This window comes from Chiloscyllium plagiosum, chromosome 9, assembly GCF_004010195.1.
Source record: "Chiloscyllium plagiosum isolate BGI_BamShark_2017 chromosome 9, ASM401019v2, whole genome shotgun sequence".
NCBI lineage: Eukaryota > Metazoa > Chordata > Chondrichthyes > Orectolobiformes > Hemiscylliidae > Chiloscyllium > Chiloscyllium plagiosum.
Genome location: NC_057718.1, coordinates 26188082 through 26204600, shown reverse-complemented (window position 1 = coordinate 26204600; position 16519 = coordinate 26188082). Strand labels below are relative to the sequence as shown.

The following is a 16519-nucleotide window of genomic DNA, read 5'->3' as shown; positions in this document are numbered from 1 at the left end:
GAGGACATGGAGGTCCTGGGCCTCCTTCACCACCGCTCCTTCACTACCAGACACCTGGAGGAAGAATGCCTCATCTTCCGCCTCAGAACACTTTAACCCCAGGGCATCAATGTGGACTTCAACAGTTTCCTCATTTCCCCTTCCCCCACCTCACCCCAGTTCCAAACTTCCAGCTCAGCACTGTCCCCATGACTTGTCCTACTTGCCTATCTTTTTTTCCACCTATCCACTCCACCCTTCCCCCCTCCGACCTATCACCTTCATCCCCTCCCCCATTCACCTATTGTACTCAATGCTACTTTCTCCCCACCCTCACCCTCCTCTCACTTATCTCTCCACCCTTCAGGCTCTCTGCCTGTATTCCTGCTGAAGGGCTTTTGCCCGAATCGTCGATTTTACTGATCCTCGGATGCTGCCTGAACTGGTGTGCTCTTCCAGCACCACTCTAATCCCATCTTCAGTTACATTTTGTCTTGTTCATGATGAGGTTCATCTGATGAGTTCTTTATCACAGTCTCACTAGGTTCAATTTGTGGCTGATAATGGCTTCTTCCATCATGTCTACACACTTATAAACTAGCCGATCTCCACCATCACTTGCATTCCTCGAAGAGTGCTGACTATCACATATTGTCTGCATTGATACTCGAGCAGAGAAGTGAAAATGCCAAAGCCTGCACAACCATTTTATCTCCCAGATGAAACTAGCATGCAGGTTGCAGTCAGAAAACTGCTGCTTTCAAACAATTTCACTTGCCAGTATCCGTCTTGTGCATCTAGGTTTGTAAAGATTTTTATCTCTACAATTCATGACAATATTTCCCCTATGGTTGGCATTGAGTTTTGAGATCTCCTCAAAGCTTTATTGAAATCCCTTTGTACCTACACATATTCTTAGCTTTCTAAACCTTTTTCATTGCTACCATGCTGCTAATCAAACTATTTCTTAATTATTCCTTCTTTTCAAGTCCTCTGTCCTGAATCTCTCTACAACACATACAGACTCAGTCCCACATGGTCATTTATGTTGAAATGATATTCATCAGGAAAACATTGTAAAACCAGCACTGCAATGTTATGGGATCTCTTCAGCTTGATGCTCTGTGAAACATGACAAATCTCTTCTGGTACATATAGGATTATCAGTCCAACCTTTGGATTTGTTTCAGTTGAGATAAGTGGATTTTCCCTCGCATCTACCATCTAGATCTGCATCTCTTCATTCCCGTCATCGTATTGAGTTCTCAGTTTTGTTTGTCCGCTCGAGATGAATATCATTGCATTGCATAGTCTCAATTTTACCTTCAATGGCATTATTTTTGGACTATCACATTTCACATAGCTTCAGTTCGTGAAACTCATAATGTTGTACAAATTACTGGGATCTATCTGACATTATATTCACTTGGTGTTCTCATGCAGTCATCATCCTGACAATCATAAACCACTTATCACCTCAAGATTGGACTGAGTCAATCCTGTTCTACAGTATAAAGGGATTCATCAATCAATTTCTGTCATTTTTACAGAAGCTACCTTTACAGACTTGCTTTGCTCCTTTCCAGCAAAGCACTTGCAGGCAAAGTTTCTTTAGTATCTTGCAGCTCGAACTCTGCTGTCTCTATGTTGAGCTTTTTGCTGACCCTTTGTGAAATACATCTTCCATTTTTTTGTTAGGCCTGGACTGTCTCACAGAATAGCACAAAGTCTCAGAAATTCTTCCACTATTGCTCTCTAGCTGATAATTGACAACCACAGAGCTTCAGCATTAGTCGTCAGCTTTCTCACCAGACATGTTCTCAACCTGGATGTCCCATCGCTGAGATAATCTTATTTTTGATATGACCATCTTTTAGTTGCCCAGACTCTCAAGGTTCGGCGAGACGTTGCAGTCAAGTCACTAAGTGATTAATACTCTCTATCACCTCTTGAGCTTTACTGTTTATAAAGAACATCAGTGAAAAATTTCATACCATCTTCAAGGTCTTCAAGATTCCTCCAGTCAGGCTTTTGTCTGCTCCTCAGTGATGTTCAGGGTGTACAGAAACATAATCATAGGAAATAGCAGCAGGAGTAGGATATTTGGCCCTTTGAACCTGCTCTACTATTCAATATGATCATGGCTGATCATCTCATTCGTGCTTTATTCCCAAACCCTTTGATTCCTTTATTACTAAGAATCATACCTGACTCCTCTTGAAAACAATAACACTTTCAATATAATTCAGGCACTCTTTCTCGAGCTACTCTTTACTTTTGATTAGATTAGATTAGATTCCCTACAGTGTGGAAACAGGCCCTTCAGCCCAACAAGTCCACACCGACCCTCCGAAGAGTAATCCACCCAGATCCATTTCCCTGACTGATGCACCTAACACTATGGACAATTTAGCATGGCCAGTTCACCTAACCTGCACATCTTTGGACTGTGGGAGGAAACCAGAGCACCCAGAGGAAACCCACGCAGACACGGGGAGAATGTGCAAACTCCACACAGACAGTCACCCAAGGCTGGAATTGAACCTGGGACCCTGGTGCTGTGAGGCAGCAGTGCTAACCACTGAGCCATTGTGCCGCCCAAAACTCAATTTTTGTAATTACTGGCATTTCAACTGACCTGGACATTTTTGGATTGTGGGAGGAAACTGGAGCACCCAGAGGAAACTCATGCAGTCAATGCAAACTCCACAGAGACAGTCGCCTGAAGTGGGAATTGAACCCATTTCGTTGGTGCAACAAAAGAGCAGTACTAACTTGTTACCCTTATTTGTTCTGATTTTCTATTTACCTATGTGGCTACCTCACAATTTCCCATTGAGACTGAAAGAAGTTCCAACCTTGCCTCAAATCACTTTGTATGTCTACAGGAGCAGGGACTGAAACATTCCAAACCATACTGACACAATCAGCACAAATTTGTGACTAAAGTTTTTAATTATTTGTGTTTCTTACAGTATCTGGCTTAATTACAGCTCTTAAAATGCAGACAATTTCAGCTGCACACTCCTGACACCATATTCTACATGGAGACTTTAATGGCTTCTGCTATCATGCCTCGATACAGAATGCAATAATATCAGAGGTGACAATGACTGGTATGTTACAGTGTACAAATGCATTTATCCAAACCTTTGTTTCAAAACTCGTACGAAGAATCAAAGTTCACACATCTTTATGCTTAGTAATTTGCATTTTAAATTCTGCATTAGATTACTTCATTTCTTACATGGTTAGTCAGCCTGGTTGATCATCACATAAATATAAGAATGTGTAAATCAATAGATTTCTCCTCAAAACAGAAAGACATATTCATAGAATAAGATGTGAAACAATGGTAATATCCCTATGTTTGAGGTAGGAGGCCCAGGTTCAAATTTTATCTGCTCCAGAGGTGTGTAATAACATTACTGAATATGTTGATTAGATAATATTCACAGACAATGAGTGAATGAACCTGTCTCCACCACAATAGGGTATTTGCCTGCCTGCCTGTTTCTCAGCTGGGTGTTAGCCAGGAAGGATTGATTAGAAAAAGCAAAAGTAAAAATAGTTAGAAAGCTGAATGGGAGAAAAGAGTAATTCACCACGTGAAAAACATTCTTTGGAGTGGTTAAAGCATGCTGAGGGTGTTACAAATACACAGGAATACATAAATAAATTTCAAAGGAAACTATCAATCCAGGAAATCAGTACAGCAAATCAGCTTCCAGAAGTGAAAGAAGAATAATATTTTGGGTCTTGAATAATGTGTCATTTAGTGCCAGGGTTGCAAATAGAACTGCTGTACTGTAGCTCCTGGCAAGTCAAATTGTTTTACTAGTTTACAATGACAGAAACCTTGCACCACAGTATACACAACCTGTTAATCTGCTGTAAGAATAACAGGAAATGCTGAAAATATGGAGAAAATATGGAGAAGTTTCTGTGGGAATATAAACAGAGCTAACATTTCATGCCGGTAATTCTCCTGTAATCAGTGCTGAAATGTTAAATTGGGTTTCACTCCACTAATTCTGCCAGGTCTGCTGAATATTTCTGGTCTTTTCTGTTTTATTTCAGATTTCTAGCATCCCCAATATCTTGTCAAAAGAAGGCAAGAAGTCAATACTTTTTTTTTAACCTTGCACTCGTCAGCACTGAGATACAAGATTTGAAAAAAGAGAACACCAATTTATGCAGCATGAGAAGAGGGTGACAATTGGTTGGATCATGGTTGACAGGGAGATGCACAAGTAAGAGTTAACTGTCAATATTCTCAGACAAGTTAGGAACATGCTGATTGGTCAGGGAATGCAGCAAAGATTGGTAATCTCCATGAAAGCTTTCTTTTTCCACTGAAAAAGGTGCAATGTACGTATGGATTTTACTCTTGTTTTGCTCTTTCGTTCTTCAGTTTTTAAGGTGTTGACGGGGATCTGCAACTTTATGATCTGAGTATAATTACTAGCAGTCAACTTAGCCTGAAGTCGGTGACAGTTTCATTATTGTTTAAGTGAGGGAAGATTTCTGATTCGAAAGTGTTTAGAAACATCAGATTCAGATACAGTAGCGTGAAATAGCTGTCATTTTTCATTGCTTTTAATATTTAGACACTTTGAAGTGTGACAAATGCTTTCCACGTTTTTATGCAGAGAGGTAGATGTAATTTTACTCTGAAGATCAACTGATGTGAACTGGAAACAGAAAAAAAGTTCTGTTTTTGCCTAACAACATAGTACATACAGCACAGGAACCTTTTTTTTAACTGCAACCACTTAATTGTCTGTCATGACATCACTGGTAATCTGAGCATGCCTGTAAAAATAAAGCTGAATGAACTCACTGCAGACCGTTCCTTCATCTTCACCATTGCTGCAGTCGTTGTTAAAATCACACAGCTGCCTCAGTTTAATAGATACCCCATTCTGACAGGTGAACGATCCCTCGAGTGTTGTCCTAGAGCCTGTCAAAGGACCTAAAATATAACCACAAATGGAATTGTACATAAAATGCATTTTATTCTCTACCATAACATGAGTGATTGATAGGTCTTTATTGTACAGCCTCTGTGGAGTAAGATGATTACTCCAAGGTTGCCTTTGAGAGGCCAAAAAAAAAATCACAGCTTCTCACTACATACATTATTACTGATCACAGTTATGCAGGAAACTGAAAAGAAATGTTGTTAAGACAGCCTCAAAATAAGGTTACAGTATCTATACCACGGGAAATCATATGAATTTTAAATTGTGAGGAAAAAAAGACAGGTACATCATGAGAATAATAACTTGCATTGATATATCAGGCTGTTTTGGTGGTAGGGGCCATTTGATTAGGTGGGAGGCTTGTGCATTTGACCTGCATTCATTTGCGTCAGAAATGCCTAGTCTTCTAGACTTATTGCTGCCGAGGACTGTGAAGGCCAAGTTTGAGTGAATTTAAGACAAAGATGGATATGTTCTTGATACGTAAGAGGAACAAAGGTCATAGGGAGAAGACAGAAGATTAGAGGTTGAGAAACATATCAGCAATGATCAAATGGCAGAGCAGACTCAATTGGGTTGAATGGCTAATTCTTCTCTTATATCTTATAGTCTTATGGATTGTCAAGTGATGCCATTCGGAGGGCAATTGATGTATCCTTAAGAGCCTCATTCCAACATTACTGGTACAAATCCAGCCACATGTGAGGGCTCAACATGTGGGAGGCAGCACAAACAAACTCTGATGGGGTTGCTTACAGGCTTCTGGAGGGGGAACAGACCCTCATCATTTAAAGGCACTCAATGCTTGAAAAAGGGACCAAAGACTGGGCCCACTGAAAAGCACCCCTCTGTCCTTGCTACTGTCCTACCTTCCCCCACAATTATTTTCCTGCAACACTCACCTCTTCCTGGTTCCTTCTTCAATCTGGACCTTGGCTCAGGGTCATTCCAGCAGCAGCCACCACACTCTCAAGGCACTGTTGTTCAGTAGGGCTATCAGTCTCTGATTGGCCATTAGCTTTAACCTCAGGTTCTTGATCCCAGATTGAGACCTACCACTTTCCTGTTAAGTGCCTAAATGGCACAAGATGTGACAAGCTTTCCTGAAATAAGTAACGTGGAGGCCTTGCCAGCTCTCTAGGCAGTAGCTGAGACCACTGACTCCTCCACAAGATTCCATTCACAATTTCAAACAGAGAAAACTGTCACCAGATGCTTCACAAAGACTTAAAGACATACTGGAGTTTTGCCAAAGTATAAAAGAATGGTGAAGGAGATGAATTTCAAAGGATGCAGAGAGTTAGTAAGGAGGTTTAAAGGTGGGAATTCCAGCTAAGTCACAACTTGCTTGAATCTTATTTACCATTCTTACATAAGTTTTACAAAGATGGATTGGAAATTATACTGTGAAAAAGATATAAAGAGGTTGCAGACTGGACGAAAATCTGGCAGATAAAGTATAATGTGGGAAATGTTTTCACTTTGGCAGGAAGAATACAAAAGCACAGTTTTATCCAAATGGAGACCAGTATCAGAAACCCACAGTGCAGAGGGACCTAGTTGTTTCCATGCATGAGCCACAAAAAGTTAGCATGCAGATACAGCAAGCAATTAAGGCTAATGGAATGTGTTTTTTTATTATGAATGGAACTGACCATAAATGTAAGGATATTATGTTTCAGGTATACAGAGCATTGATAAGACCACATTTAAAATATTGAGTGTTTTATTTAAGGAAAATGAAAATGCCTTGGAGGCAGTTCAGAGGAGATTTACTGGATTGATACCGGGAATGAGTGGGTTGTCTTTTCAGGAAAGGTTGAACAGACTGAAATTGTTTTCACTAGAGTTTAGAAGAGTAAAGGGCGATTTCATTGAAGTTTATAAAATTTGGAACATGGTGACAAGGTGGATGTGAAACTAATGCTTGCTCATGTGGGTAAGTCCAGAACCTGGGGAGGGAGAGGTTGAATATTCTTAAGATGGACGGACCTAGATTTTTGTTACACAAGAAAATCAAAGGTTATTGGGGAAATAGATGAGAATATGAAATTCAAAATTAGAACAATCAGCCATAACCTTACTCCATGGTAGGGGAGGAATGGCCTATTTTTGTTCTTAATTATATCTTCAAATGTTTGATACCATTTTTAAAATGTATTAAGGGTTTATTAGTATTAATAATGTTTATGAATAGGTCTAAGATTTATCAGGATCAGAAATGATTTATTGGTATTGGTAACATGTCGTAGCAGCAGTAAGTTTTGTTAGCAGTAACAAGGTTATTAATTAATAATAGAGTGGCAAGGCTGCTCCAACCTCGAGAGAGTGTATCCTGTGCTAACTACAGGATGCTCATCATGTCCTGAATGATCATTTATGCAGGAAATGTCATCAGTTGCAGTAGCATGAGCTCCAGGTTTCACAATATGAGCAGCAGCTGGCATCACTGCGGTACATCCGTGAGACTGACAGCTATGTGGTAGCATGTTTATAGACATTATCTCCCACAGCTTACCACAGACTCACAGAATAATTACAGTGCAGAATGAGGCCATTTGGCCCATTGTGACTGCACTGGCTCTTGCAGCATTTTGACTTAGTGCTAATCTCCTCCTGCCTTTTGACCATAGCCCTGCACACTGTTTTAGGTTAAATGCCTCAAGTGACTGCCCCAATTGAACATACCTCCACTATACTTGGATGCTGTGCCCTTTAGGTCCGAACTGTGTTAAAATGCTTTTCTCAACTCATGTTTGCTTCTTTTGCAAAACACTTGACGCTGCCTTCTAATTTTTGATTTGTTTATGAGTGAGAACATTTTTTATTTACTCCATCCACAACTTTCAGAATTTTAAAACTTCTATCAAATCTCCTTTCCAAGAAAAATAGTTCCAACTTCTCCAACTTTTCCTTATAACTGAAGTGTCTCATCTGTGGTACTATTTCTGGATATCTCTTCTGCATTCTCTCTAATACATTCACATCTTTCCTATAGTATAGCACCAAGAAGTGCCATCCAGTACTTCAACTGATAGCTAACAGTGTCTTATAGAAGTTTGTAAAAACCTTCCTGCTCTGGTACTCTATGGCCCTACTAATGAAACCTAGAATACCATATACTTTACAGCTCTTAATCTGTACTACCACCTTTAACAATTTGCGTGCATATCACCCAGATCTCACTAGTTAGGCACATGCATTAGAACTGTAGCCTTTATCTTATTCCATGTCTCCATATACGAAAATGCATTGCCTTAAACTTCTTCAATCTGATATTCATCTGCCACCTATCCATCCACTGCATCAACTTGTCAATGTCCTTTTGAAGTTTGACATAGTCCTCCCTACAATTCCAATTCTTCCAAATTTTGTGTTGTCTGCAAAGTTAGAAATTCTCCTCTTCCTAAGGTTCAGATCATTTATACATAAATCAAGAGTTCCAATATCAACCTGATGGAACACCATAATAAACATTCTTCTTGCTCAAAAAAACATCCATTAATCATTACTGTCTGTTACCTATTCCTTATACAATTTTGAGTCTATGTTGTTACTGTACCTTCATAGCCTAGGAGTTTCCTCACAACTCTGTTGAATGTCACAATATCAAAAACTTTTGAAAATCCATAGAGACCATAACCACAGCCTTACCAACCCTCTCTGTCACCTCTTCAAAAAACTCCAGCATGTTAATCAGACACAGTTATCCTTTAACAAACACTTGTTGAGTCTTCTGAATCAATGTTTCCATGTGTCTATTAATTCTTATCCCAAATATTTATTTCTATACGTTTCCCCACTACTAAATTTCAATTTACTAGTCTGAAGCTGCTAGACCTATCTTTACAACCATTTTTGAATAAGGGTGTAATGTTCACAATCTTCTAGTCCTCCAACTCCACCCCTGAGTTCAGACAATAGAAGATTATTGTCAGTGCCTTTACAATTTCCATGTTCTCTTTCTTCAATATCCTTGGATACACCTCATCTGTTCTCATGCCTTATCAACTTTAACTATTGAAAGCATATCCAATACCATCTCATCAATTTTAAACTCTTCAAGAGACTGAGCTTCTTCCTCTGTCACCATGGCCTGGGCAGTATTTGCCTTGCAGATAAAGACAGATGCAAAGTGTTCATTTGACACTGAATCCACACTTCTTTGCCTCTTTGTAAATCCCTTTTCAATCTCCAATCAGCTCTATTTCCTTCTACTACCACCTTTTTATTGTTCATGTGCTTACAGAAAACTTTGGGGTTTCCCTTTATGTCAGCTGACAATCTTTATTCACAATCTCCCTTTGCTTCTGGTCTCTATTTTCTCACCTGCTTTCTGGGCCGTCTGTATTCAGCTTGGGTCTCAACTTGACACCTGGTATAAGTAACACTTTTCCTTCTTTAACTTAATTTCTATCTCCTTTGTCATCCAGGGAGCTCTTGATTTGTTTGCTCCATTTTTCCCTTTTGAAGGAATATACCTTGACTGTGCCCAAAGCATTTCCCCTTTGAAAGTAGTCTGTTATTCAGAGACTCTTTTCCAATAACCTTCAGCTCCAGTCTATCTTGCCCCATTGAAGTCAGCTTTCTGCCAATTGATTATGCATCCATACCCATCAGAATGGTAGCAGGGCTCTCTGTTTCTTCCTGCAGTAAAGGCCTGAGTCACCCCATCCATCAGCACCCTCCTCTGCCTGGCTGAGCTCATACTCATTCTGAACAACTTCTCTTTTAACTCCTCTCACTTTTTCAGGTGAATGCGGTGTCCTACATTTGACCCGGTTATGCTCTCTCTTTGTTGTGTATGTGGAAGATTCCTTGTTCCAGCTCTATTCCAGTCTCCACCCACAGCTCTTCCTCCGATATATCAATGACATCATTGGTGCTGCTTCCCTCTCTTGTCCGGAATTGGAAAAGTTTATCTATTTCACTTCCAACTTCCACTTGTTCTCACCTTCACCTGGTCCATCTCTGACTCCTCCCTTCCCTGCTTCCATTTCTGGGGATAGGCTGTCCACCAATATTCATTACAAACTGACGAAGTTACATCGTTACTTTGACCATACATCCCCACATCCTACTTCCTATAAAAAGTCTATTCCATTCTCTCAGTTTCTCTGTCTCTGTTGCATCTGTTTTGATGCCAACTTCGACAAAGAAACCTCCAAAATGTTCACCTTCTTCCTCAACTGAGGATTCCCCAACACTATGGTTGACAGGGACTTCAGCTGACCCATCTCCTGCACTTTGGCCCTTACCCCCATTTTTCTCTTTCACAACAGCTGCAGGGTTCCCTTTTCCTTATCCAAAGGATCATTAGCTGCCATTTCCACCACCTCCAGCCACATATTCCCTTTTCCTTCTGCAGGGACCTTTCCCTCCTCCTTCACTCCCAACATGTCTCCGCAGCCCCTTGGCACTTTCCCATGAAACCACAGAAGGTGTAACACTTGCACATTTACTTCCTCCCTCCAAGGGCCCAAACACAGCTTCCTGCTGAAGCATTGATTTTTCCTGCACTTCACATCATTGAGTTTACTGCACTTGCTGTTCACAATGTGGTCTTCTCTACATTGGGGAAACAAAGCATGGATTGGATGACCACTTTGCAGAACATCTATGTTGTGACCACAAAAAAGACTCTGACCTTCCAGTTGCCTGCCACTTCAACTCACCACCATGTTCCTTGGCCAATATCTCTGTCTCAGGCTTGTTGCAGTGCTCCAGGGAAGCTCAGTGCAAACTGAAAAAACAGCACCTCATCTTTTGCTTGGGAACTCTGCAGCCTTCTGGGCTTAATATTGAGTTCAACAATTTTAGGGCTTGAAGCACTTTCTCCCATGTTCTTTATTGCCACCCTCACACCAGGCCTTATCTTCACTTGGACTGCTACCCATTGTCAGCTATTAATAATCCCATCAGCAGCTATTCATTCCTCTAGACTAACCTTGACCACTCTTTTACCTGTCCAAACGTTTTCTCTCTCTTTTGGCTCTATCGTTACTCTCCCCACTTGCCTACTCCATCTTCTGCGTAAATACCAACCTTTCCCGAGCTACCTTCCGTTCTGAAGAACAGTCACTGACCTGAAACATTAACTCTGCTTTGTTTCCACAGATGCTGCCAGATCTGCCAAGATTTCCCAGCAATTTTTTTTTTGTTACTGGTTTGTAGTCTCCACCTTTTTACTTAATTATGTTTTTGCTGAATTGATCAATTCCACCATCATCCTAAACTTTATGATACAATGGCCTCATTTCCCAAATGTTACTCCAGTGTCTGTTAACCTTCTTGGCCCAGGTCATTCCCAAGAACGGGTCTAGACTGCTTCTTTTCTTGTTGGACTGGATTTACTGTAGAAAATTCACCTGAACGCAATCTAGGGATGCTTGTCCCTCACTGCTCCTTATTCCACCACCATCCTGGTCTACATACTTGTAAATTAAAGTCCTCCATTTGTATTACAGTCTGATATTTATAACTCTTTGAAACTTCCTTCCAGACTTGTTCTTCTGTATCTTTCACAATAGTTGGTGGTCTATAGATTACCCTGACCACTGTGATTGTACCCTTCTTACTCCTCTCTCGCCAAATCGATTCTGTTCTTGATCTCTTTGAAATATTCTCTTTCTCCAGGAGTGAAATGCCTTCCTTAACCAAGAGTGCCACCCCCACCTCGTTTCTTGTCTTTTCTGGACACTTTGTAACCAGAAATAATTGACATACAGATCTACCCCCTCCTTAAGCCAGGTCTCCATTATTGCCACAACATTGTAATGCTCTGTGCTTAACAGTGCACAGGAGAAAAATGAATGAGCAGAAAGTCAAAACGTATCAGGGAGGTTGTGCATGGGTTCTCTAAGCATATTGCACTTTTCAATCAGCTCTGAGGAGATGGCACCTCAATGGATCAGACATGTGCACCTTGACATCCTGACAGTGAGGGGATGGAGTTCCTAAGAAGGTTTTTTTGCTAGTGCTATTGTGCACAGTTTAAAACTCAGAAATGAGAGAGGGAACCAAAACAACATCAGAGAGCAAGACCAAGGTACTCAGGATAACTGGGGAGAGAAAACGTACTAGCTCAGGGAGCAGTAAATTCATAGATGGAGTCAGAAAAATGGAAAAAGTAATGAAGTCTAAATTGGAGTTACTGTGCATGTGTCTGAAGGCGCAAAATGTAGTTAAATCAAGGATGGCGAGTTGCCCAAGCACAGATTGCCATGTGGAAATAACATAGATTTGGCGGAGGACACGACTGGGAGTTATATATTCCTGCATACAAGATGTTACAACACCAGTACAATTATGGATTTGTCAATCTGATTTGAAGAAGCTATCCAGTTAAGGACAAATACAGCTAAGGTGGTGGTGAAAAACTAATTGAGCTAATAGAAACATAGTCAGACAAGGTTCCACCTTTATGTATAAATATTTTTAGAACACATTAAGCCATTTGAGTATAGAAACAATTGAAATCCACTGCTAATCATCCACAAACAATGTTATGAAAATGGAAGCAGTCATTGTGAAGGAAAGGACATGTGGTCAGAAACAGGGGGGGGGGGGGGGGGGAGGTTGACCAGGAAGCTATGATTTTGACTAGTTTGGGAAAGAGACAAAGCAAGAGAATGTTATGGAGATTATGCTGTTGGCTAAAGTTGATAGCTTCGGTGTTCCCAATATTTAACTAGAAGAAATTATTCTTTACCCAAGAATAAAGTTGAATCAGGAGGAACAATGGAAATTGTCAAGAGGTAGAGTTGGATGTCATCACTTTATGATTGGAAGTTGATCCTAGGCTGGTAACTGAAGTGTCAAAGGAGAGGCAGATTAGATGAGAAAGTGGATGATCTGAGAATGGATCTTTTCAGGAAGTGGGAATGGCAAGAAGTGTTAGAAATGCACAGATAGGTGAGAATGGAATGATGTGAGGACCATACACTGAATTGGAGAGCAGAAGAGAGACAGAAAGAGAGATTGAAGGTTTATTAAACTTTTTTGTTGAAACAGCAATTAAACTTATTGTGAAGGCTGCAGGGAGACTGAATAAGACAAGGAAGGAAAGTTATCACGGTAACAATCAAGGGTGTTTGTGACTTCAGCCAGTGCCATTTCCATGTGATGACACAGGCAGTAATCTGAGTCACATTATAAAGCTGGAGCTCATTTCTAACAGAAGAGAATAGGAATAGGGTAGCAATCTGTCTGTGATTGCCATTTCTTGGAATAGCTGGGTCATTCACTTGACAATGCTGAAAAATGAGGCAAAAAAGGACCACAAAGTAACATTTGCTGAGGATTTATGTCCTGAAACCAGTGAAAATTCTGCAATGTCATATGAGGAATGTAATTTAAATTAATTCTCTCGGAAGCTGGTACAAGCATGATGGGTCAAATGGCCTCCTTCTGTCCTGTAGAATTCTAAGATTCTAAATTATTCTTATTATTACACAGTAGCTCTGGTCTAAGCACATTGCAAACATGGCCTGATTTTGGCTGTTATTTGCATCTTCAGCTTCTTATTAGTGTCCCTTGAATTATTCAGAACTGTTCATCAGTTATTGTGAATTTTCTAACTTGGCATGTACGAGATGTGTACTTTACAAAAAAGTCAAACTTATTCAGCCATTTATATTATTATTAGTTTGATTTATTATTTTTCTAATGCTGCACAGTGATATATTTCACTAACATTACAACCTAAATAATTTTTAAAAAGATACACTAATACTGTTTGATAATCAAATTGATGACCAACTATTCCCCATTTCCAACCTTACTGTCTTCTCTTAAGTCCAGGAACATGCTGTTCCTGCTTGAATCCATGACTATCTGACTAGTTCCCCTGTTGTACAGGACAGTTGGGGTGCATCAAACCACATCCATTTTTGTAGCAGTTAGTCTACTATGTCCAAAGATTGAAATGACCAGCAGCACAGCTCCTGTAAAGTGGGATTAGGGGACCAGCAAGGTGGATAGGATGTCAGGTAAGTTGGAAGCCAGATTGCCAGTTAACTGCTTGGGTTGGTTGGGATCAGAGACTAGGCAGATGTTGCATCCAATAGTAGGGGGTGTTGGGGTAGCAGCTGAGTCTTGGAATAGACTGTGGGTGAGGTAGGGATGAGGTAGGGGTGGTGTTGGGCTGAGACCAGAGCTACTCAGGTTGAGGCTGCTGGGAGGGGACAGTTGTCAAGTGGTCAGAAGGTGTAAGGGATTGGTGGAGGTGTAGTTGGGGAGATCAGTAGTTGTTACTCAGGAGTTAGGCCAAGGTTTTCATCATCTAACATTTTCTGAATAACTATTAGTTTAACTGAAGCAGAACCCTCCAACATCCCTGAATGTAATTGATTCTTTTGGAGGGTTCTAGACACAGGGGATTGTGCAGTAGAATCTTCAATTTGCCAGGCAATTCCCTCACTCAATTAAAATTAAAATTAAAATTAAAATTCTCACATGATCCGAATGCGCAACTCCAGCCTGTGCAGCTCCAACGACTAATTGACCATCAAGCTATCCAGACCCATTCAAGAATGTTGTGTCTCACATTAACAATAGCTTGGGCTAATAACAATGATACTAATATTAAAATGTCAAATACATCAAATTTCTTGGAAACAGGCGCAGGGTCTCAAATTTAAAAGAATTAAAAAAGCAAGATTCTTTATTTCCTGAACTATTTGGATCATTGGAATCTCGTTTGGGGAAGAAGTGACCTGTACAAGAAGGATGGATTGCACCTAAATTGGAAGGGGACTAATATACTGGCAGGGAAATTTGCTAGAACTGCTTGGGAGTATTTAAAGTAGTAAGGTGGTGGGGGGGATGGTGGGACCCAGGGAGATGGTGAGGAAAGAGATCGATCTGAGATGGATACAGCTGAGAACAGAAGTGAGTCAAACAGTCAGAGCAGGCAGGGACAAGGTAGGACTAATCAATTAAACTGCATTTATTTCAATGCAAGGGGCCTAACAGGGAAGGCAGATGAACTCAGGGCATGGTTAGGAACATGGGACTGGGATATCATAGCAATTACAGAAACATGGCTCAGGGATGGGCAGGACTGACAGCTTAATGTTCCAGGATACAAATGCTACAGGAAGGATAGAAAGGGAGGCATGAGAGGAGGCCGAGTGTCACTTTTGATAAGAGATAACATTACAGCTGTGTTGAGGGAGGATATTCCCAGAAATACATCCAGGGAAGTTATTTGGGTGGAACTGAGAAATAAGAAAGGGATGATCACCTTATTGGAATTGTATTATAGACCCCCCCAATAGTCAGAGGGAAATTGAGAAACAAACTTGTAAGATAATCTCAGCTATCTGTAAGAATAATTGGGTAGTTATGGTAGGAGATTTTAACTTTCCAAACATCGACTGGGACTGCCATAGTGTTCAAGGTTTAGATGGAGAGGAATTTCTTAAGTGTGTACAAGACAATTTTCTGATTCAGTATGTGGATGTACCTACTAGAGAAGGTGCAAAACTTGACCTACTATTGGGAAATAAGGCAGGGCAGGTGACTGAGGTGTTAGTGGGGGACCACTTTGGGGCCAGCGACCATAAGTGATGGAAAAGGATAGACTAGATCTAAAAGTTGAAGTTCTAAATTGGAGAAAGGCCAGTTTTGACGGTATTAGGCAAGAACTTTTGAAAGCTGATTGGAGGCAGATGTTCGCAGGTAAAGGGACGGCTGGAAAATGGGAAGCCTTCAGAAATGAGATAACAAGAATCCAGAGAAAGTATATTCCTGTCAGGGTGAAAGGGAAGGCTGGAAGATATAGGGTATGCTGGAAGACTAAAAAAATTGAGGGATTGGTTAAGAAAAAGAAGGAAGCATATGTCAGGTATAGACAGGATAGATCGAGTGAATCCTTAGACGATTATAAAGAAAGATGGAGTATACTTAAGAGGGAAATCAGGAGGGCAAAAAGGGGACATGAGATAGCTTTGGCAAATAGAACTAAGGAGAATCCAAAGGGTTTTTACAAATATATTAAGGACAAAAGGGTAACTAGGGAGAGAATAGGGCCCCTCAAAGATCAGCAAGGCGGTCTTTGTGTGGAGCCACAGAGAATGGGGGAGATACTAAATGAATATTTTGCATCAGTATTTACTGTGGAAAAGGATATGGAAGATATAGACTGTAGGGAAATAGATGGTGACATCTTGCAAAATGTCCAGATTACAGAGAAGGAAGTGCTGGATGTCTTGAAATGGTTAAAGGTGGATAAATCCCCACGACCTGAATCAGGTGTACCCGAGAACTCTGTGGGAAGCTAGAGAAGTGATTGCTGGGCCTCTTGCTGAGATATTTGTCACAGGTGAGGTGCCGGAAGACTGAAGGTTGGCAAACATGGTGACACTGTTTAAGAAGGGAGGTAAAGACAAGCCAGGGAACTATAGACTGGTGAGCCTGACCTCAGTGGTGGGCAAGTTGTTGGAGGGAATCCTGAGGAACAGGATGTACATGTATTTGGAAAGGCAAGGACTGATTCGGGATAGTCAACATGGCTTTGTGCGTGGAAAACCATGTCTGACAAACTTGATTGA

At 40.7% G+C, this 16519-nt stretch overlaps 1 protein-coding gene across 2 annotated transcripts in view; it reads right to left on the bottom strand.

Annotated features, from left to right (window-relative positions):
* The window catches only part of LOC122552709 (ALK tyrosine kinase receptor-like), a 1052914-nt gene that overhangs the window by 377263 nt on the left and 659132 nt on the right, over window positions 1-16519 (bottom strand). For both annotated transcript variants that reach the window (XM_043695597.1, XM_043695598.1), the window contains one exon: window positions 4823-4954. In XM_043695597.1, coding sequence (XP_043551532.1) covers window positions 4823-4954 — 132 coding nt within the window. The remainder of the gene's footprint in view (window positions 1-4822; window positions 4955-16519) is intronic.